The sequence below is a fragment of the Stigmatopora nigra genome, chromosome 9 (assembly GCF_051989575.1).
Source record: "Stigmatopora nigra isolate UIUO_SnigA chromosome 9, RoL_Snig_1.1, whole genome shotgun sequence".
Taxonomy (NCBI): domain Eukaryota; kingdom Metazoa; phylum Chordata; class Actinopteri; order Syngnathiformes; family Syngnathidae; genus Stigmatopora; species Stigmatopora nigra.
The window spans coordinates 7,055,892-7,078,154 of record NC_135516.1 but is presented as its reverse complement, the minus strand read 5'-3'; the positions used below and the strand labels follow the sequence as shown (position 1 = coordinate 7,078,154).

The 22,263-nt window shown below is 40.0% G+C and overlaps 1 protein-coding gene across 3 annotated transcripts in view; it reads right to left on the bottom strand.

The window, feature by feature from the left end:
- Positions 1-5,098: 5,098 nt before the first annotated feature.
- Positions 5,099-22,263, bottom strand: part of agap3 (ArfGAP with GTPase domain, ankyrin repeat and PH domain 3) — a 95,224-nt gene continuing 78,059 nt past the window's right edge. For all 3 annotated transcript variants that reach the window (XM_077723902.1, XM_077723903.1, XM_077723901.1), the window contains exons 14-18: positions 18,345-18,499; positions 17,970-18,060; positions 17,589-17,811; positions 8,527-8,782; positions 5,099-7,559 (exon numbers count right to left, since the gene is read on the bottom strand). In XM_077723902.1, the coding sequence (XP_077580028.1) occupies positions 7,335-7,559; positions 8,527-8,782; positions 17,589-17,811; positions 17,970-18,060; positions 18,345-18,499 (950 nt within the window). In that variant the 3' untranslated portion in view covers positions 5,099-7,334. The remainder of the gene's footprint in view (positions 7,560-8,526; positions 8,783-17,588; positions 17,812-17,969; positions 18,061-18,344; positions 18,500-22,263) is intronic.

The following is a 22,263-nucleotide window of genomic DNA, read 5'->3' as shown; positions in this document are numbered from 1 at the left end:
CAAATATTGAAATTTTAAGAATTAACATCATCAAACCCCTGTTTAACACCTCACATTATTAAGAATGCAACAAAAGCCTCAGCCCAATTAACCCCTCCTGTACTTTTCTGATTTGAATTGAATTATTTAAAATATAACCCAAAAACCTTTAAACAAATGAAACAGCATCTAACTCGAGACTTTTAAAAAAGTGATTACAGTCACATGGTTCACATATTCAGGATTCTTACAAACAGTTCCACTATATCAATGACCAAAAATCGGATATAAAATATGAAACAACAACAAAAAACATACTTATCTAAAGTATCTGACCACATCCAGTGACAGGAAATGGATATGGATGCCCTGTGGTGTTCTATGCAAACTTGAATACTCTCCAGAAAAAGCCACAATCATTTCCCAGTTTTCTTGCTCAACATATTACAGCCCCCCGACTCGTATGACCACCACAATACCTATTGAAGAATTCTCCAAAATATATTCCTTAAATATTTCATGCAAGCTGTACTGTTTACTCAGAATCTTAGCTTCAAACTACACCCAGACATTTAATTTTCAATCTCCATCCAGTTCATACTTAAAAACTGTAACACCCTAGTAAGCCTGGTCATTCCAAACCCAGGAATTGATTAATAGGCATGCTTAATTCCACAACAGTGTGCCAGAGTGTTGGGCTATTTTAGCTGACGTGAAGCCATGCCGCTATAACCTCATTATTGTTGTCACTGTGCTGATCTCAAGTTTGTTCGCTATTATTATGTGTCAAGGATGCATAAATTCATTATTGCGACAAGCGCTCCTTGATTCAAGTCTTTGGCGAACCTCTGTATGTCACTCAGCTGATCCAGTAACAAATAGAGACATCTGAAATTCTTCCTGCTTCCCTAAAATGGGAAGATGAGATGTGCAGCTGGATTACTGGACTATGCTAAATCCAAAATAATAATGCCAAACAGGATTTTAAGCAAAATGACTTTATTTCTTCAATTAAAAATAGGGAAAAGTAAAAAAATAAGTAAAAGCATTCACTTTTTGATGATTAACTTAATGAAAAGGCAACACGATGGAAGATTGTACATTTTCTGTTGTAATTATGTCATGGCTAATAAAATTCTTCAACATAAAATTATCTCAATGGCACCAAATAATACATTTAACGTCATATTTCAAGTTTTAGTACTTTACTCACAACTTGGGTTTCAAATTAATTCCTAATATCTTGACATAAAACATTGAGACGTCAGTTTTTGATGCATTCAATAGATTCTAGAATTTCTGAACACAAAATGCATATTTTTAATACAGTTTGTATCTAAATAGTCTAAACATTAATCTAAGTCTAATCTTATATTTTTGTGAGAAGTTTAATTCTTTTAGAATTTCCCTTCCACTATCCACCTTAAACTAGGACGAATCTATAAATAAAATAAAATGAAATCAAACGAAAACATTAGACAGTTTAACAACAATTGGACAGTTTTTTTGGGTGAACTCACCTGTTGTGGTTTAACTCCTTTTCTGCCATTATTGTCCATAGATGTCCAATTCATTTGAACTTAGAGGCCTGGAAATAAATAAAAAAAATGGTTAGCATGTCTCACTTAATGGCAGTTAATCAGTTGAAGAGATGTAATTGAGAACAATACGAGAGCCGTTACATTGTAGTGATTTTAACTCAATGGCGATAAAGGAAGTTTAATCCCTCTGAAATGGGAGGCCTGACAGCAACTGACCTCCCGTTTCAAATGGATTAGATTTCTGCTGGTGTCAACAGACGGAGACAAAAAGCCACATGATTAGACATCTATCATTGTTAGTTTTTTTTTGTCGCAATTGATATTTTTCCTGATGTCACAGATGTCCGTTTCGTGGTCGTTTTATCATGTCGTTGACACCACTCAAAATTTGTGCTCAATTTTCCCTTTCAGTCTTTTGGTAGGCAATATAAGGGCCGCAGGCCAGTGAGGGCACACTCTGCGCACTGGCCTGGACCAATGAGCATTAACATTATGAGGAGTCCTGTGATTGGCTTAATTAAATTAAGCAATTTATTTAAATGAGCCTTAAAATTGGTCCATCAAAATGAAATTTAATTCAAATTGTTAGATTTTATAGCCCTGTGATTAGCTAGCAACTAATTCAGTGTTCCCCTTGCCTGCAGCACCCCCGTGACCCTCGTAAAGAAAAATACGGTATGGAAAATGAGTGTGTTTTTATGTTAATTTGATTTTTTTCTCCTGTGAAATAGTTGTTGAACAAGTCCAGTTCATATGAGATAAAATAATCATAAATTATATGAATTGAATCAAATATATTTGCAGGTTTATATACACATTAAAGTTTCTACATTAAAAACACGAGACTTACAAAATGTCAACGTGACGTTAACTTATCCATCAATCAATGTCTTTTCTTTTTCGCTCACATTTGCTGGGAAGGATAGACATCACACAGTTATTTTGTTTGACTTTTGAGGCAGAGAATTCCCCCGGTTTGCAGTTAGGGCGGGATTCTGTTGAGGGCGTGCACGTGGTGTCCATACGGTGATGTATGGGCAGATGCATCAAATCGCACAAGATAAACAAGCGATGAGTTTCATCAGGGCCATCATGGCTTTAATTTGGCTGCCTAATGAGTCAGATCCAGCGGCGGAGATAAGAGTTGTCAGAGACTCGGCTCTAATGAATTTCTTGCCACTTGTAATCAAGGTTGCCTGTCTGAGGTGGTGGTGGGGGGTGCGGGGGGTGATGATTAATGGAACCCTGGAGGATTCCCTCGGCCCTCGCCCTTCATTACAGCTAATGCATTCTCGGGTAAATTAACAGAGAAACGCCGGCAAAAGGGGAACGCGCCTTTTTTTTTTTGTTAGACGACCAAGCTCTAAAAGGAGGAGGGTTGGCAACGTGTGGATCAGGTAATGCCTTGACGCTGGTGAAGGGGACGTCGTGATCAGACAAGACAGAGCAGAAATTGATGAATGGATGTTGAGGCCTCGCAAGGGGAGAACATCATTACCCGTTAAAGAGGTTAAAAGGATGTAACAGGAAACAAATGTCTATGTAATGTAGCATATGCAAATGAAGACAGCTCATTAGGGCCACCTCCGCTCGGCGCCAACATTGACATTCGGAGTCGACGTGTTGAGGAGAGAGGAGCAAAAGAGGGGGAAACCGGGCTGGAATGTTTTGCAAATACAGTTTAGTGACGCCCCTGATGGTGGAGGTCGTTTATCTGGGAGGAGGTGGGCGGCAGAGGGGTCCTCCTCAATGCTTAGCATCCTTCATCAAACTGCTTAAATCCCAAACAAAGCGCCTTGCAAGAGATACTTAATAGCGCTTAGTAATCATTTTGCAAATTGCACACGTGTGATAAGTTTTTACAGGTAAAACGGTGATTTTTAAAAAAATCTATTGGTAATGTCTGGTTGGTGTGTAATTAGTGCTTGTCAAACAAATAAGGTGGTTTGAAAAATATCTAATGCAATGCTCCAAAAATGTTAAAGTAAAACTTCATCACTTTATACCATGTGTAGTTATATAGAGTATACATACATACACATTCTCTAAACCTCAGACAATTTATGGAATGCACATTTGATCTATTTAAAAAAGCATTTTTCTTACACTCATGATTTACTTCAATTCATAGTACTTGCAAAATGTGTTTTTTTGAATTTCATTAAAAATGTGATGTCATATAATATGAAACTAATTAAAATTTTTGGGGGGTTATCTAAATCTCACATTGTATATATATATGCACACGTATGTAGAAGTGTCTGAGACCAGTTTATATTTTTATTAAAAAAAACATTTTCATTATTTTCAATTTAATTGAATTTTGATTTAAGAAACTGAAAATGACAATATAAAACTGGTATTTAAAAGAAAGCAAAATTGCAGTCCTTAAATTGACTTCCGAAGCTCCCGTAACTGTGCTCTTTCAGGCCACGTGTCACGACAGCGCCGAGGGAGGAAGCACCTAACAATGGCGGCCTGCGCGAGAGAGGATGAAGATACGGCGAGACGAGATTAGCAGCAAATAAGAAGCGGATTAGCGAGGCCTCGACACGCGGCGACCTTTCACTTTGCTCATGGTGTTGTGCTGCCTGACACTAAGCCGGCCTCTTTATCTTAATCCCTTTTAAACACTGCTGGAGGCCCAAATAAAGCAGGAAGTTAATATATTGCTCGCTTACCTCAGGATGCTTACGGTCGACTTGAGCTGATAACGCCCACAGCGTAGACCAGGGGTGGCCAAGTCCGGTCTTCGAGAGCCCCTATCAAGTCTGTTTCCCATATCTCCTTCCTCTACCACACCTGCATCAAATGATCAACTCATCAGCAAGCTGTCCAGAAGCTCCATACCGTTGATTTGATTCAGGTCTGTTGGTGGATGGAGACATGGAAAACACACAGGGACTCTCGAGGACCGGACTTGGCCACCCCTGGCATAGACCAAGGGTGGACAAACCGGTCCTCGAGGGCCGCTGTGGGTGCAGGTTTTTGTTCCAACCGATCCGGCACAGACACTATGACCAATGAGATTTCTGCAGAAAACAAGAAGCACCTGACTGCACACTAGGGTGCTCGGACGTTTGGTCACTGGTATTTTGGTCACCGGTCTTTTGGTCGCGGGTCTTTTGGTCGCCGGTCTATTGGTCGCCGGTCAAATGGAGAGTTTACTGTTGAAACCAGCTCTCAAAATTATATCCATGAGAGAGTTTAATATCCAAGAGAGTTTAATATCTAAGAGAGAGAGAGTTTAATATCTAAGAGAGAGAGTTTAATATCTAAGAGAGAGAGTTTAATATCTAAGAGAGAAAGTTTAATATCTAAGAGAGAGAGTTTAATATCTAAGAGAGAGAGTTTAATATCTAAGAGAGAAAGTTTAATATCTAAGAGAGAGAGTTTAATATCTAAGAGAGGGAGTTTCATATTTAAGAGAGAGAGTTACTATCCAAGTACTGTTTAATATCTAAGAACATTAGACCAGCGACCAAATGTCCGGTCACGCACTTGTAAGACACGAGATTGCTGAAAAGGTGTATTGGGGGGTTATGCCCCCCATGAAAGGGATGGCTACATGGTTTTATTGAATGTTTGTTTATTGATGGGTCGACAGTCAGCCAAGCACACAAACAAGTTAACTCTTAAGCTTCTTCACTGAACGTAAAAATGAACATGATAAAACCCAAATAAAAATATTTACATACTGCATTATAAATATGTCAAATGTACATCATTTATACACAAGTACCAAAGACGGTCATGTTGTGACCAAACGCGAGTACCGTCATTAAAAAATAACAATGGCCAAACAACAACAACAAAAAAGCAACATATCAAAAATATGGCTTGTGGTTCAAGAGGCTTTTTGAGCCAAAAGCAGTTACGGTCATTGTTTCTCTAAGATTACATCTAATATGTACAAAAACTTCATGTTGCGCTAAGGGCTGCTCTACTTTTACGTTGGCTTCTACGCTATTTCGAACGAGTGAAGGCGGCTCCATCAAGCCAGTAAGGCTGGTATTACAGTACATGGTTACAGTACATCTAAAATGCAATCAGTGGCTGATCAGCTTGATCGTTTGGGAAACGCGAACACTGGGAGAAAGAAGGGCTGCTGGATGAAGACGGGCACACAATTACAGTTGTCGCGCCGGCTTTTAGTCTTATATACATACAATGTACATGAACCATTCGGTTAAATTAGGTATTACATACATAGCAGGTTGTTTTTTGTCATTGTGGTTGATCACTCATGAGCACCTACTTCCAAAATCTTTTTGATTTGAAAAGGAAAGCATTTTTTTATGGAACAAAAAGCGCCTATCTCTGTTCCATTTGGATTATTTACTCCAACTAATAAGATCTTATCGATTTTGACTGGGAGTAAATGATCACTGCCACTACTGCAGTCAAAATTGATTTGACATTTATTGACATTATGGCAGCTAATTAAAAAATAAATAATAATAATAAAAAAGAAATCAGCCTAAAATGTTCTATTAAACTTTGTAAACAAACCTGCTGTCATAATACAAAACCAGATTATTCTCAGTCTCCTGTCAACATGACCGGCGATCATATTTTGACAAAGAAAACGCAACTGTGTGTGTTTAAATCTAAGCAATTGAATTGTGATATAAGAGGTTTTACAATGGGTCAACAGTGTGGCAATCAGCGTCCTCCTTATCAGGTATTCACCATCTCCAAATATATCCTTTCTTAGACTACAAATGTTCTGCTTTTCTGTTATTCCAATGGATGTAAGTGGAACTTTCTCATAGGTGTGATAGACCTTTCGCCCCCTTGGACGCATTTGATTCCAATTTGTCTCTATTAGTTTCCTTTCAGAATTCATTTAAATTAATTTGTGCATATTAAAAAATCCGGAAAATTGTTGAAGCATCTTGGAAAGGTGAGATAACATGAGTGCTAAAATTCTTCAGAAAAAAAAATGCAGAAAAACTAATAACACAGAATATTTGAATTAAAATCTATTTTTGGTGAAATGTTGGCATGCTCAAAACATATATGAACCACATCATTGTCATAATGGAAAAAATAACCTAAATTTCTCTCATCTCATCTTCTCAACCGCTTTATGGTCATTAAGGTCATTGGGGGTGCTGGAGCCAATCCCGGTGGCTAGCCGATCGCAGGGCACAAGGAGATGGACAACCATGCACACTCCCACCCATACCTAGGGGCAATTTAAAGTGTCCAGTCAGCCAATTATGCATGTTTTTGGAATGTGGGAGGAAACCGGAGTACCCGGAGGAAACCCACGCAGGCCCAGGGAGAACATGCAAACTCCACACAGATGGACATGACCTGGATTTGAACCCAGGAGCCCAGAGCTGTGAGGCCGACGCATTAACCACTCGAACCACCACTAAATGTATGTGTTTTTATATTTTGAATTTCCTGTCTTTCTATCTATTTTTTTCACCTCACCTCAAAAAAAAAAACCTAAATTTCATTATTGTTCCAAACTTTGTTCATTCCTCAAACAATTTTGAAATTTCAATTTCAATTAAAAAAAAAGAGGTAGATAATGGAAAATGAAATTCCTAAATTATTTATTGATGAAAAATGTAAACGTGGTGAGATGAAAACATCTGAAAAAATGTAAAATATTGCATTGAAATGTACTAGCTCCAATTTAGGTGGTTTTGGTTACCCTAACATTTGTTTCATTCTTCAGTTTTTGGTGGTGAATGGAATTCATTGGCAGAAAAAATGAGAAAAAAACATTTAAAGCTCATTATGATCATTGCAGACTCAAAATTAAAGGACCAAAATCCAACTTCACACGGCAGTCATCTACATAATGCTGATGCTGCGGTTGAGCTCACACTGGGCGTTGTTGTTGATGTTGGGGTTGGCGTTGCGGTTGCTGATGTTGGCCGGCGCCGATGTGAGGGCGGCGGCGTCATTGGGGCAGCCGTGCTGGAGCAAAATATCGGCACACTCCTGGCTGCCAGCTCGCCGGGCGTATGAAAGCGGCGTTTGGCCGCGAGCGTCGCGACTCTTCACATCCACCCCATACTGTCACAAGGAATTCCAACAAATGCACATTTAGGGCAGTTTTCCAGGAAAATCTGAGCCTCCTTATTCGGTTTCAATAGCGCCTGCATGAGTACTCATGTCATGAAATAATGATGTTAACAATAAGAGTGATATTTAGGTATTAGTATTAAAGGCACATCTTCTATAGTGGAGATTTTAGTTATTCCCTTCATTTTATGTGTATTTTCCTGTTTGGAGTGAAAAAAATAGTTTCTTTCAAAATAGTGGGAACATACTTTAACCAGCTTTATTTAAAAAATATATTTGTTACTATTAGTTATTAGCAATCTTTAAAAGTTTTTACATTTCTGAAAATATTTCTCCAATTATTTTCTTATTGGGTTTTCAATGTGCATTTCTATGATTTGACACATTTTAATCTTTCAAATTGGATCTTTAAAAGAAAAAGATAAGACTTTCCAAAACGTAAGCAAAGGTCAGCTATAGAGAAATGTGGTATATAATTGCCTTTATTGGCTTTTATTGGTATTTCCTCAAAATCTAACTCTGTCCAACTCGAGGAAGATGATTGTATTAAAATATTAATGAGCTGCATCTGATTTCCTTTCATTTCATGTGTAATCCGTTACCACAAACTAATTTGTAGTGCACGCCTGGCGCTAGACATTGTGTCACCGTTAGGAATGTCCCAATACTGAGTTTTCAACTTCCGATCCAATCTGATTGTTCTCAAGATATGTTTTGCCAATATTGGTCCGATGTCAAACGGATGAAAAATCAAAATATAATTAAATAATACAAAAATTAATGTAACCATTCATTTTCCGAACTTCTTATGCTCACAAGGGTCATGGGGGTGCCGCAGCCTATCCCGCCATAATGTCATTAGTAAAGGATAAACCACTTTGCTTGTAGGAAAGTCAAGTAATACTTTGTTTATGAAATTAGTACATGATGCTCTGTTACTTTTTTTTACGTCACTCACCCATATGAGCAGTTGTGTTATGACCACGTTGGCCATGGCGCAAGAAAGATGCAGTGCTGTACGTCCGTCACCATCTCCGTAGGTCTCGTTGACTTCCTCCTTGGTCCCGTGTGCCAGCAGCACCACGGTCAGCCTCAGGTCGTCCTCCACAACTGCCCGTAACAGCTGCTGGCCCAGGGGCATGTCCGACTGGGGTGGTCCCACCAGGAATAGCTTCTGCTCGTATTTGGCTCGAATCCAGCGCTCCTTCTCCTCCCTGGTTCAGGACAAGAGTATATGTATATGTTATTTCTATCCAAACAATTTTTTTTTCTCCCCAACTTTCTATTTAGAAAAAAATGTGACAAAAAACAACAAAATGCCAAAAAAAAAAACGAATCTGCCCTCAAATAGACTGTTAATCATATTCCACAAGTAGCAGTGCTTTGGGACAGTGTAAAGACAATAGTTTACTAGATGTAAAAGTTTAGATTGTTTGTGTTTTAGCCAAGTATGCTAATATAGTATAAATATATTATAATATAGTATGTGTCAATAGACAGCTCAAGTGATGTGAAACCGTAGTATTTTGTGTCCTTTTCCATAGTTCAGCATTTGAACTTTTAAGATACTTAAATAAATACAACTGCCAGACAAGTATAACCCAGGTAAAAATCCTTAAAAAAAGTCAATGTATTTAATATAAGTAACAAAAAACAAAATAATTGCAAAACCTCAAGCTGCCTTGTCTTGTGTGAAAAAGTAATTTTCAATCTACATCAGGGGCAGGGAACCTATGGCTCGGGAGCCTTATGTGGCTCTTTTGATGGGTGTATATGGCTGTCCACCTTTTTAAAATCATATTTTTTCTTCATAAGACTCTTCTGCATACATTCTCTCATTGATACTCATTGATTTGCAACAATTAAATAATGTTCTCAAAAGAATTCAGCCTTTTTTTTTACTTCCAAAGTGGTGAAATGAATAATAAATGCTCACATTTTCATGTATTTGTACTTTTAAATTTCGAGTATGGCTCTCAAGGAATAATGTTTGAAAATATGAATTGTTTATGGCTCTCCTCGTCAAAAAGGTTCCCGACCCCTGATCTACATGAATTGTAGATATTCACATATATCGGCAAACCTTCTGAAAAAAGATTTCCAAAATTAAAGTGATAGTCATAGCAGAAAACCCAAATTTCATAAAAAACATCAAATGGCTTGCTTCCACTTTCCGTGGATAATGCTGGAGAGTAGGAAGCGGCGTCCGTTTTTTAAAGGTTACACGTCTTCGTCGCCGAGCCTGGCGTGACAATACCGGCTTTTTCTTTTTTTGCCCATCAGTGCTGTCAGTCTGAACCCGTGGACGCCCTCCCACAAAAGAAGCGGCGTGTCTCGGCGCCACCCGAGGGAGACCCGGCACTCCAGTATGATCGATTTAGGCTGAATAGCCGTCGGGAGACGGCAGGGTGGGGGGAATGAGAGAGGGGGGTCCTCCTTCAAGTCCACCCTGAAGCGAGAGAATAGACCGCCGGAGAAGGTTCTATCCTCTATCGCCATCTATTGCTTTCCATCTTGACTGCCCCCGCACTCATTCTCTAGCTGCCAATACAAACCTAACGCAGACAAAAAATCAATATCAATACGTGAATGACTGAGCATGCCCAGCGTGCCACTCGCTTCGTGACCTGGTCGGGTCCGGCTGCCTGATAAGGCAGTGTTGTTGTTTGAATGTGTGGATGAGTGACAGAAGTTAAAGCTTTGGAGTGACAAGATCCACCTGGGAGTTGACATTCGATGACTCCCGTCGCCTCTCACACTCGGGACATTTAGCTCACGCACTAATGGAACACAAGCTCGTGCTATCTTCCTTTACACAGAGGTAATAATTCTGCCTTCTGATTGACATGTCCAAAGAGGTCTTCTTTTAACAATACGTTTATATCATTGCCGCAAGGGTGGATTTAGAAGTAACAACTCTATCTCACAAATCCCTCGTTTTATGTATGATACTTGTGCACTCACTCTGTGTCTCGCACAAAGTCAGTTAGATTGAGGACTGTAAGTAGGGTGAATACAGTAATCCCTCGATTATCACGACCTGGCGATTTTTTCCGCAATTAAAAAAAAGTGATTATTACGGCTATATCTGGTCTATATTAACCGCAATATTTGAGGGTTTACTTAACGTTGAAATGCTGAGTTAACGAAAGGTCAATCTATGACAGTACAAGTCTAATAATCTTTCAAATCATAAAATACTGTATTTTTTTGCTAGTTCCTTGAAAGCAACAACATCACCTTTGTGTTCAAGCAACCATAGATTTCTTTGCAGGAGCAAGACAAAAAGACAAAATCCAACTAACTAAAAAAAACATTCAAACTAACTAAAGACTCTATTGAGGCTTTAAATATTAAATAATAATTATCGACACTGATGCACTTTGTTTTTATGAGGCCAACTTATTTTCCTAAGTCCTAAGTAACCAGGTGTAGAAAATGTGAATAAATATAATATAATATAATAATAATATGGTTTCACATGAACCAAATATCATATATGTTGCATTATTGCATAATTCACACACTCATTCATCATTTTTTTACCTCTACTTAGACACTGAGATATACAGTGCTTCACCATTTTCTAATTCTCTCTGTCTACTTGTGAGTCACCCTCTTGTCCAAAGAGAGGTGGTCTAGTAACGATTCGGACTCTTTTTACTGAGGTTGCTTTGTCAAAACACCTGGATGTGAACTAAAATGAGGAAGCACAGATTGATGAACTAAAAAAACAAAGCCACCTCATAAAGTGACCCTGTTAAAACAGTGTGGATGAGCATATGGTTTAATTTTTTCATGACTGAGAGTAAAATGCATGGGAGAATGCATTGTCTTCACTAAAGCATAAGGAGTCCTTTTATTAGATGTGGAGGTATTGTGCGTTCAACAATGGTGTCCTAATGGTAGGCAATTGCAGAGTTTTATGGTGTTAGACCATCAATCCCTCGTCAGTTACTATGTGAGGAGGACAAGCTTTTTAGCAAATCAATTGGCCTTAGAGCAGGAAGGGGCCGGGTTGCCCACCCCTCTTATTTCCGGTGAGAGTGGATGTCATTCTAATGCCGATAAATTAAGTTAAAAAACGCGGTATGATTTACAACCCTTTGGATGGGGCGCAATATGTAAATCAGCGGGCTACAAAGTTTGAATGAGAGTCCGAATGTGTCGAGCTCAGTGAATGGGCAGAAGCTAAATGAGGCAGAAAGTTAACACTTAGATGTGAAACAAAAAGGCTGGTGAGACCCATTAGAAAGACGTCAAGATCTCACATAAAGCAGCCACAAGGACACTTTTGTTACAAAATAAGCCAAAGGGAAGTGAGAAAGGAAGAGTCCACTGCTGAGGAATAACTTGGAAGAAAAAAGTCATTTAAAAAAGAAAAAATATGGAAAAGTGTGGCATGAGGTTCCAAGAACAGCTTTTGTGTGAAAAAGATAACATTGGAAATACCCGTTCATTCATTTTCTGTTCTTCTTCTCCTTCAAGGTCTTGGAAGAATTGTAAATATATATTAAATATATACATTTTTTCTGGCTATAGGCTTATAATAACAGGAAAGACAGAACGACGGTGAATTTCAATGAGCTGAAATGGTCAAGGAGTAGACTTGGGCAAGTTGTGTTATTTTATATATATATATTTTTTAAATCATAACCCTTTGTGAGTGAATACGAAGAAAAATCTATTTCTTTAGGAAAAAAATACTTGAAAGGTAGAATGTGAAAGGAAGTGGTAATCCCCGTTTCTGTCTTTTGTTTGAAATACGAGAACAATTTAAACAGTGGTTGGGTTCAGACAGTCGGGAGGGGAAGCTGAGCACTTTGAAAAGGACACTTCCTCACTGCAGGAGACTAAAAAATAAAGTAAGCATATTTAGCATGTCAAAGTGACAGGACGGCACAGGGTTGGGTTTGAAGAAAGGAAGGGGAGGGGTTTTGAGGAAGGGAGATCTAGGAAATTGGACTTAGCGGTCACTTTTATACGCTAATTTCTCTGGGCTTGAACGCATACTTGTTCTCTATTTGGCTGTTGCTCAGGGGACAGAAGGGAGTGCCGAGTTCCCAGTAAAAAATGCCTGTGTTGCATCCAACTTAAGAACAAGCTCTTTTTTTCACATCAGATTTCCTAGTAATTGCAGTTTAGCTTCACACAAGTCCTTGGATAAACATCAGTACATTAATACTTGGAGTGGAAATTGGATTTCTTTGAAGAGATGCTCTCCCCTTTCGTTTAACCCACTTAGATAAAGACCGCCTTAAAGTAGAACGGCATCTTTTATAATTTTATTAGCCATCTCTGCTCAGCTATGGCTCCTGACCCTGACTTAATTAAGTGGCAAATGGCAGAATGATTCTCCTCAGCGCGGGCCCACCGAGTCAAGAACACATGACCGGATTCAAATAAAGAGCGACAAACCAGGACAATTAGTCAAGCTTGAAAAGACAATTGAGGATTTAAAGGAAGGGAAACAGAGTCGCCGCATTGGGCCAATCGGAAGAGGAGGACGTCCATCCTCCCAACAACAATCAAAGCTGGCCTTTGGCTCCTCCTCCTTGAGCCCACACTACCAGATTGACTGTGAGTGCTTCGAATAGATGCACTGGGGAGGAGAAACCATCCACTGTTGAGGAGGATCCAGCAGCCTGAACAGAGCTCACAGTCGGGTACCTCGTCAGGGCTCCATTCCCATGCAGCGCAGCCGAGGGGAGGGAAGAAACGGGATGGTAGAGAAGGACAAGAGAGAGAGAGAGAGTGACTAGGGGGCCGAGAGGGAAGCGACGGGAAGAAAAGGAAGGCAATGAAAGCTGGGCCCCAAACTATCAAAGGTTGCTAAGGGCCAACAATTCAGTAAACACAGCAGCCAAAAGTGCTAAATAAGGCTTGATGTATGCCTCCCCCCTTTTTCATGAAGAGATACAGTTTGCTTCAGTTCAGTTCCTTTTTTAACTGTTTGAGAAGTGGGCGCATCTTTCCTGTTGGGGCACCAACCACTATGGTAACTTTGACTATATAAAGTCAGCCACGGGCCTAAACAATACCATAGGCAAATTAGGGGCCCAATAGTGGGATTTGCAGATGCAATATGCTTCGATGAGGATTGCCTGGAGTTCTTTTTCCTTCTTTTTAAAGGAAATGTTTTGAAAGTGTGAACAACAAAGCATGTTTTACAAGCCTGTCTACTTGTAAATGCTGTTTAAAGCTACAACAGTCGCCACTTTTCTGCTTAGTCCACTATATCCACGTAGACAAAATTCCAAAACACAAAAGAGGTCCATGTTTTACAAGATGTTTTTCTTGTAAATGACGTTTAAGGGCGCATCATTTGCTGCTCTTTCTGCTTCTCTTTATCAAAATTCAAATAGTTATTGTGCCATTAAGAGGAAAAAAATGAACAATGTGACAATAATGAGCCTGTCAGACTACGAGATGATGAAGTGTCTGTGTTTTTGTGTCACCGCAGCTTAACATCCTTAAGTGCTCACGCTGTTAACCCCGTTCAATCCGTGACTCGGCTACAAAGCTGAGAGGGGACAGAGGCACATGGCCCTGTCTTGTCCACATCCACTTTTTACGGACACCCGCAGTGTCCCCTTAGTTACTATTGCCAAGATCTTGAAACAAACAACACTTTGACACATTTCGGAAAACATATTTAAGGTAAAACTTAAGGCTATTGTGGCATTCCAACCAGTGGAATATTCAGGAAATGAGTGGCAGACCTAATTACTGACCTACAGCTCTGATTGAGATTGAGAGAAGACACTCATTCAATTGTCTTAATTAATTACTCATTCTCCATGAGAGATTGCAGCCATTTGAAAGCTCTTCTGGGAGTTCCTGTACTTGTAACCTGTGAGATATTCTGTTCAGAGACTAATGTGCACAATATGTGCCAGTGGAGGAAGGGTTAAATCGCTGTTGCGGAGGGGGAGACATAGTTTGGAGAGGTTAGCGATGTGATTCATTTTTATTACTGCATGGGCCCTGCAGGCGGCAGGACTGGCAAATTATTTCTGAAACAAAGTGGAGGGTTCTCATCAGAGCTATTACCTGGCCATGGCCGAGGGCGGCGCGCGGCCCACAGAGGGTGACGGCGAGGGGCCTGCGTCGGTGAGGGATAGCCGTCCGTGTTGGCCCGCGCTCCGGGATATCTTCCCTACAAATGTGAACTGCTGTCTCTCTCCCTTTTCTGTGTGTGTGTGTGTGTGCTGTTTTCTATCGCAAACTCGCCAAGCAATTAGAGGCGATGTGCAAAACACAATGACTATCGGGTGCTAATGAAAAGAACAACTCCCTTCCAATATTTGCTGAATGCAATCACTATACCGGATGACCACATATTATTTTTGTATTCAAAGAATCATTTATGGTGATCCATCAGCAGCAGACAGTCTAGGACTCCTGACACTTCATTTAACTCACTGGCTGCCATTGAGAAAGATAGCCACTCAATCCATTTAAAGTGGTGTGTGACTGGCAATGAATGATTACTACAAAGAATTTTGGGAATAGTACACTTATTTTTATTAATAATAATAGTAGTATTAACACAATGTGAATTAATACATACAATGGTAACTATTAAGAGAAGGGTTTAGTCTGCATTATTGTAGTTTTTATTACATAACTCCAACTAATAAGTCAAAATATTAAAGTATACAAAAGTATTTCAAAAATAAATTACCATTTTAATATATAAAGTTTTCTGGGGGAAAAAATGCTACTTTTATAGTTAAAAGAATCATTACTTTTTCAGTTATAATCTACCTCACAGTTACAACAAAGTATGGCCAAAAATGGTTTAAATAATGTATTTATTGATTGAAAGTAAATATTATAAATTTTCCAAAAACTTTAAATACTATTAGACTGGGAAAATCATTTATTTTAAGTTATTTGTTTGAAGACAATTTGTTAAGAATATTTCAATCAATGTTACGTTTAAATAGTTGAAAAATAACTAACAATTTTATTCCAATTGATGCAGACATTAAACCAAAACATGTTGAACTGTTAATTTTTTTTCTTGAAAAGAAAAGTGAGTTATAATATACTTGCTGATTCCTATTTTGCCTTCCGAGACATGCAACACTTAACTTTATCACCCGGCCAATATCATTCTTGCCAAAAAAATGGGTTTACATCATTTCATTTTTAATATTTTTAATAGTCCACAATTAACTTCTGTAGCCTCAGCATTTCTCAAATTGTCCACAATCTGATATGTCTTGTGTATGTAGTGTGCCGATGTACTTTAGTAAGTTTAACTAGTTAATTGAAACAAACAAGCATCCCATTACAACACCGGAAACCAGTCTGATGAACATCAGTAATTTAGGTCATCTGGCTATGATGGGCATTCTTTTCATAAGCTGAAGTCATTGTGTGGATGAACGCATTTATGTTAAATTGTCAAAATACGATATAAAATAGAAGGAAAGCAGAAGTGGGTAAAACTAGTGTTGCAGGAGACATTCAATCAGACAGGCGCTTGATACTGGAGTAGTTACTGAGTCGTTTAGATGAGGTGTCACTAATGTTTAGCGGGAGCAGGGCGCCACAAAGCTGCCGCACATCACCGGCGGGACACAATTAAAAATCGTCAAAATGACGAAGAGAAGAAAAAGAAGTCAGGTGAGAATTTATGGTGTGGAAAAAGCGAAAAAAAATCCCATTATGTTACTGATAATTCATCATTCGCGATAAAGCAACATGAGACGAGACAGGAGGGCTTCTCACTAACCATGTGATATTTTACAACTGTTCTGAAGATTACTTATGCTGCAAATGAGATTTATTGTCTGGCAGTGGAAAATAATGGAGATGCTGCTCCGGGATAAGATCGTTTTTTTTTTCCTCTCTCTTTTTAAAGACAATGAAGGACCTGCCTTCCTCAGGCGACACACGGGACGAGTGACAGCGATAGCGAGAGGAATCAACATCAATAATCTTTCATCGGGACGACTGGCGCGAACAATTTGGAGCAGAAAGCATTCAATAAATAACTGTAGGCCATCATTCAGTAGAGAAATGGCGACAGGGAAAAGGCGGTCTGGCATCTTTGCGCTTTTGAATACACCAAACCCAGCAAAAATATGGATATCTAGCCATTGAATCATTAAATTTCCGTGCCATTGATGATCACTCCCAGTTCACACGGACTAGATGTCTACCAGTGTCAAAGGCAGCCAATGAGTTAAACGCAGGTCGAGAAAAATGCCCCTTTGCTTCTAAATTCAAAGCGCCAGCAGGGAGAGCGTTCGAGACAACGGCATTTGTGACAGACAGAGCGATGACCCGGACCCTGGTGATGGATATGTGACAGGAGATCTTTGGGGCCCGAGGGTCCAGCTCTCGGGGTTAGGCTTTAACCATAATGGTCTGCTTAATTACCTGCACAGCCACACAGCGGGCCATTAGTCAGCCCAGGATGCCAGGGCTTACCTGTCACCACGAGATAAACAATCCTCACAGAGAAGTAAAGAGGATGTTACCTGGTGGCCCGACCGGCACTTTTTTTTGGAAGGGGTGGCGGGGGGATCATCATAACACTTAGCAGTGCGGTGCTAAATGATGTCACACTCAGGGTGAATTATGTTTGAACAGAAAATAAAGAGAAAATGAGGCGATAATACCACTATAATTAACTCAATGTCTCATTCATTTGAACTGGAAGGGCAATGAATGACTGTGAAAAAAAAGACATTTTAATTTGCAGACCTCCCAGTTCAAATGGATTGGACGTCCAGTTGTGACCAACTGCATAGCCCAAAGTTTTAATTTACAAAAATATCATGTTTACCCTCCTAGCACCTAAAAAACAATAACTTGAAAATAATGATCACATTGCACTTGTGTCTGACCAAACTTTGAACGAAAAAATCATGAAAAAACTGATCAAAATCGAAGTATGCTTACATATTGTTAACTATAAACCCAATGCATCAGTTTATTTAAAACACAACTCCAAGTGTTGTGCCACAAAAATAACTTTGAACACATTTTGTGACGTCTTACCTGCTGCTGTCATTGGCCGGCTTGGTGTAGCCCTCCAGAGAGCCCTCCCAGATGCTATTGGCCATGGAGTTGCCGATAGCCGTCATCACCATGCTGAGCTCCACTGGCCAGTCATCTAAGTCCAAGGAGCGCACACGGGACAGGTGTGTGCCCAGGTTTCTGTGGATGCCTGAACACTCGATGCACATCAGTGCCCCCAAGTTCAGACTGGCCCAGTCGGGATCTAAATGGGGTGTGATGGCGAAAATTTTTAACAACAAATAATAGCCATATCAAACTTCAAAGATTTGCCATACTTGAGAGTGACCAAAACAAGTGCCATTGAAATTATCAATTGTGGTGAATGGGTAGGTGAGCTTAAGCGTTAAACAAATGACTCACTTGCTGCATCACAGTCCACGCAGAAGCTGTTGCCCCTTACATTACGGATGGATTGGATGGCCATGGCGTCACTCTGGCTGCCTAATCGAGACTGCAGTGGAAGAAGGATAGAAATGAAGAGAATTGTAATGAACTAATCAGAACAACAGTTCTAAATGTAGCACAATTGGACAGAAAAAGAGTAAAATGCAAAAAGAAGACTCAGACAAAATATAAAACCGGAGTGTGCTGACATGAGCAAGCTTCTGTCTGTAATGCCTGTCGCTTATAATAAGACAAGACTCTTTTGCACCTGTCTTATAGCCCCCCGTGTGTGACAGTGTGAGGAAGAGACTGAGCGAAAAAGGGAAGGAAAGGAAAATGGAGCGCGAGTACCTTATTCTTGATGCTCTCGCACGACTGCAGGCTGGCAAAGATTTGACTCTCGATAGCCGTCACCCAGAGCTCACGCTCCTCATATGTGGATGCCTCAAAGTTCCACGTTTGACCAGTCAGTGACACGATGATGAACTCAAAGGAATCCTCTTGTTCTGATTGGTAAAGAGATAACAGACATATTATTCAAGTGAATTATAGCGAATACTATATAGAGTTTAAATTCATTTTAAGAAAGAATTCCCTAAACGGCATGTGTTGCAACACATGCTGCAGTTCCTTAACAAAATACTCTATATTTTCCTCATGTGGCTGCAAATGGGACAAACGTTTCAGCTCTTTGCCAAATGATTTGTAATCACCTAATTATGTGTATGCAAAGAGTGGCTTCATTTACATAAAGCGAGTAGAGGCTTGGGGGAAAACGAACCACAAGGTGTAGGCAAGATAATTCTGATTGGAATGGTGTCATTCACTCTATCAATACATCCTACAACACAAATAATTACCGGTCCATTTCAGAAATCCCAACACCTTTTTAATCACGTTAGATATTGTAAATCAAAACATGTTGAGATACATAGCGCAATCCATTCACATGAAATTAACTCTGTACGACTCACTAATTGACAGCAATCGCCGCGGTTCGTAATCAATGGCGGGTGCCGGCTGCCGTGACAAGGCTGTTAAATGACAGATGGGTGACGGATGCTCGTAATGCGGCACTGTGGCAGAAGCAATAATCCAATTAGCTCCACACCGACTTCAATTATCTGATTCCGTTTGCACAATCGACTACAGGTCTCTAGAATTGATCGGAGCGTGCCAGAGCCTCTTTATTTACCTTACGAGAGGAGAGACCTTAATGGTGGGTTGACACAAAACAGCATTGGCAGGTAGGTTGGACTGGGTTGCCTCATAGTACATAGAACGTATGGTATATGTTACATTGATTCATGTAGTTTATGGAAATTCAGTCGTAGGACCCATCAAAATAAAAATTCTTAGCTAAATCTGGGCTTCTTGTGTGGAATTTCCTCTCATATGCCAAAAAATATGCATGGTAGGCTTCAAATTGTGTATTATTGTGTGAATGGATGTCTCTTTGTGCCCAGCGATTAGCTGGCAACCAATTTATAGTTAGGTTCCAGCACTCTTGAGGTAAAAAAACAATGAATGACTGAAAATTCAGGAGGTTCCACTATAAATTGCCATCCCTGGACTCAAATGTCGTTTTCCTTGTTTTTCTATCTATTAAAGGGGGAGAAAAAAACATATAAAGCTAATTATTCTGTTGGCTGCCCAGGCAATAAATTGGAGGCATTAAAAGACTTTCATTAAAAAAGCAAAGCATGGCTGACTTCCTAAACTGGTGAGCAAAGAAAGAAAAACAAATCTAATTCACCGTGCACACAAATGCCCTCTTCTAGCTGTGACCACTAAGAAAAGCACATAGTCAATATTCTTAGGTAAATCTTGGTACACACATACCAACAAAGGAGGCACATTTCACTATTTTAGACTTAGAAATGTTCCTAAGCAGGCTATTTCGTTTTGAATGAATCATGCCTATCTACACTGTAAAGAATTCCCACATGATGTTTTCTTCTCGGGTCTGCTAAATCTTAACATAAACAATTCAGTGAAAACTTGAATAGTCTTATAGGCAACCCGCAATGAGAAGCCGGCAAAGAGGCCATTAAACTGTCTGTTATTACCGTGTGGTTGCAGGTGGCATCAAAAGAACAATCACCTTGTCACATCATGCTGAGTATTAACCCGTTGACCATGTTTATCAGCCCACTCTCTGTCAACAAGTCCTTGACAATAACAAATAAATTAAGGCCACCAAGTAAGCCCACCACTACCCACTGGCTTATGAGGGATGTGCTAAATATGATTTTGCTTAATTAACACAGTGCAATAAAAAGGAAGTTAGGGGCTGTAATGGCTGTGTGGCGGCATAGAGGGAGCAGCAGAAAAAAGATAAACATCACCCAGCATTTACATGGATCATAAATCAGATTGGGAAGGTCTTGCTTTACAAAGGTTGCTCAGGGAAGGGAGAAAACTGGCGTATGTTCACAAGAAATTATGTAGAACTAAAACATCTGGTGGAAGCTATGCAACAGTTTAGTCATTCGCTACTATTGACGCTGCCAGACGTCCATTCCATTAGTAGGAGGGTAGTTGGCAGTCATACTGTGTTAACGTGACATGTAGTGCCATCAAGCTTTGAATGATTTAACCCACCATGAAGACAACCACGTTTGAATGTTCTCACTTTTACGTAAATTGAGGTTCTATCATTACTCCGTAGTTCTCATTGATTGGACTAATTTGTCCAAAATGTTTAAATTTGTCATAAAATATTAACTAAAGGCAGCGTAATCGATGGACGAGGTACAAAAAACAAGAGAGAATGTGCTCAGAGCATTTAGACTGGAGACTCCTTTGTCATGCTGAAAGAAATAAGGACACTGACAGCACCTGTGGACCAGATTAGCACCTCAGGGCGCCCATCCGAGCCCAGCTGAGTGAGTTCTCCGTTGTATGGGAGCTTCTCCGGGGACCAGAGTGACACAACCTTACAAAGAACTTAGCAAGAGTGTTTAGCCTCGAGGACGTCCTCTTCTTTTCTTTTTTTCCCCCCTCCCAAATCCATTTGTGCAAACGCTCGGCGGCGAAAGGTGAGATATTGTTTGGCGTGTCCCGGCGCCTCGTGTCGCACGCCGCCGCACGTGTCAGACAGTCACTTAAAGAAATGCTCGCCATTCCCTGTGAATTAATGAGCAGTTGGGAAGAACAGGCCAAGGCGGCACCCATCTGTAAATGTCAGCGGCACCGCTTGCTCATTTTACACATCATTAAAGCCAATATTCCTAACCTGTATCAGAGCAATCAGGAGAAGGCCATTACTGCGACAGGGCCCCCCTGAGGGGGGGAACCGAGACCCAACTCAGACAGAGGAAGAGAGAGACTGTAGAAGACTCGCTATCTATCTGACACACATCTGCACACCAACACCGACAGCCAATGGTACAATAAACAAACACATGAAATCAGCGTCGCTACCACTAATAGCCATCGCGTTTAACAACGGAGCCCGATGAGAGCGGCGGCCAATTAAACGCACGTCTGTGGGCAGCCCCAAATGACAATCTTGTTATTTCCTTCCCTCCGTCGGGTGCGTGGTGCGCACAAAGTCATTACAAGAGCACGGGCTCCGGGGACAGCTTTGGGAAATGAGAGCGAGTCGGGGAGCGACAAAGAAAAAAAAAACAACAAAGTATTGAGATAAACACCCACCATTAGCTCAGGCAGTTAAGCCTCCTTCTTAAAATCCTCAGCTGGACTCCAGAGGATGTTAACCCTTGCTCAGCTGAGGTACAGGACGTTACCACTATTGATTAAGTTGACTTGACTTTTGCAGCAATAGGAACTTTGCCCCAGTTTATCCACAGGTGGACTGGAGAACCTTCCGTGTTCTCAACTTGTTAAGTACTTTCTAACTTTATCAAGCCAAGCAGTTACTTCAAATGAATCTGAATATCTCTAAAAAAAAAAAAAAGTCATCAAGCACCATTCATTTAGAGTCAAATACAGCTCCTGGGGGATAAGTTTCAGAAACTGCCTTTCCACTACCCTTAGTAATTTGTAAGACGTACATTGTGCAATGAAAAACTGGTAATGGAAACGTGTGAATTTTGAGAAGCAGGGGAGTCGACAACCAAAAAGGCTTCAATAAAGAACGTTTTCAGATGTTTCAATATGAAAAGATATCACAAAAGTGCAATGATGATAGCTTTTTAGAAAAAAACAATCATACGCACGGACTTGACGTACATAATGATCATTCATCTTCCATTATTTTGGACTAAACATAAAACATGACAACACTACTATCATCTTCTCTACT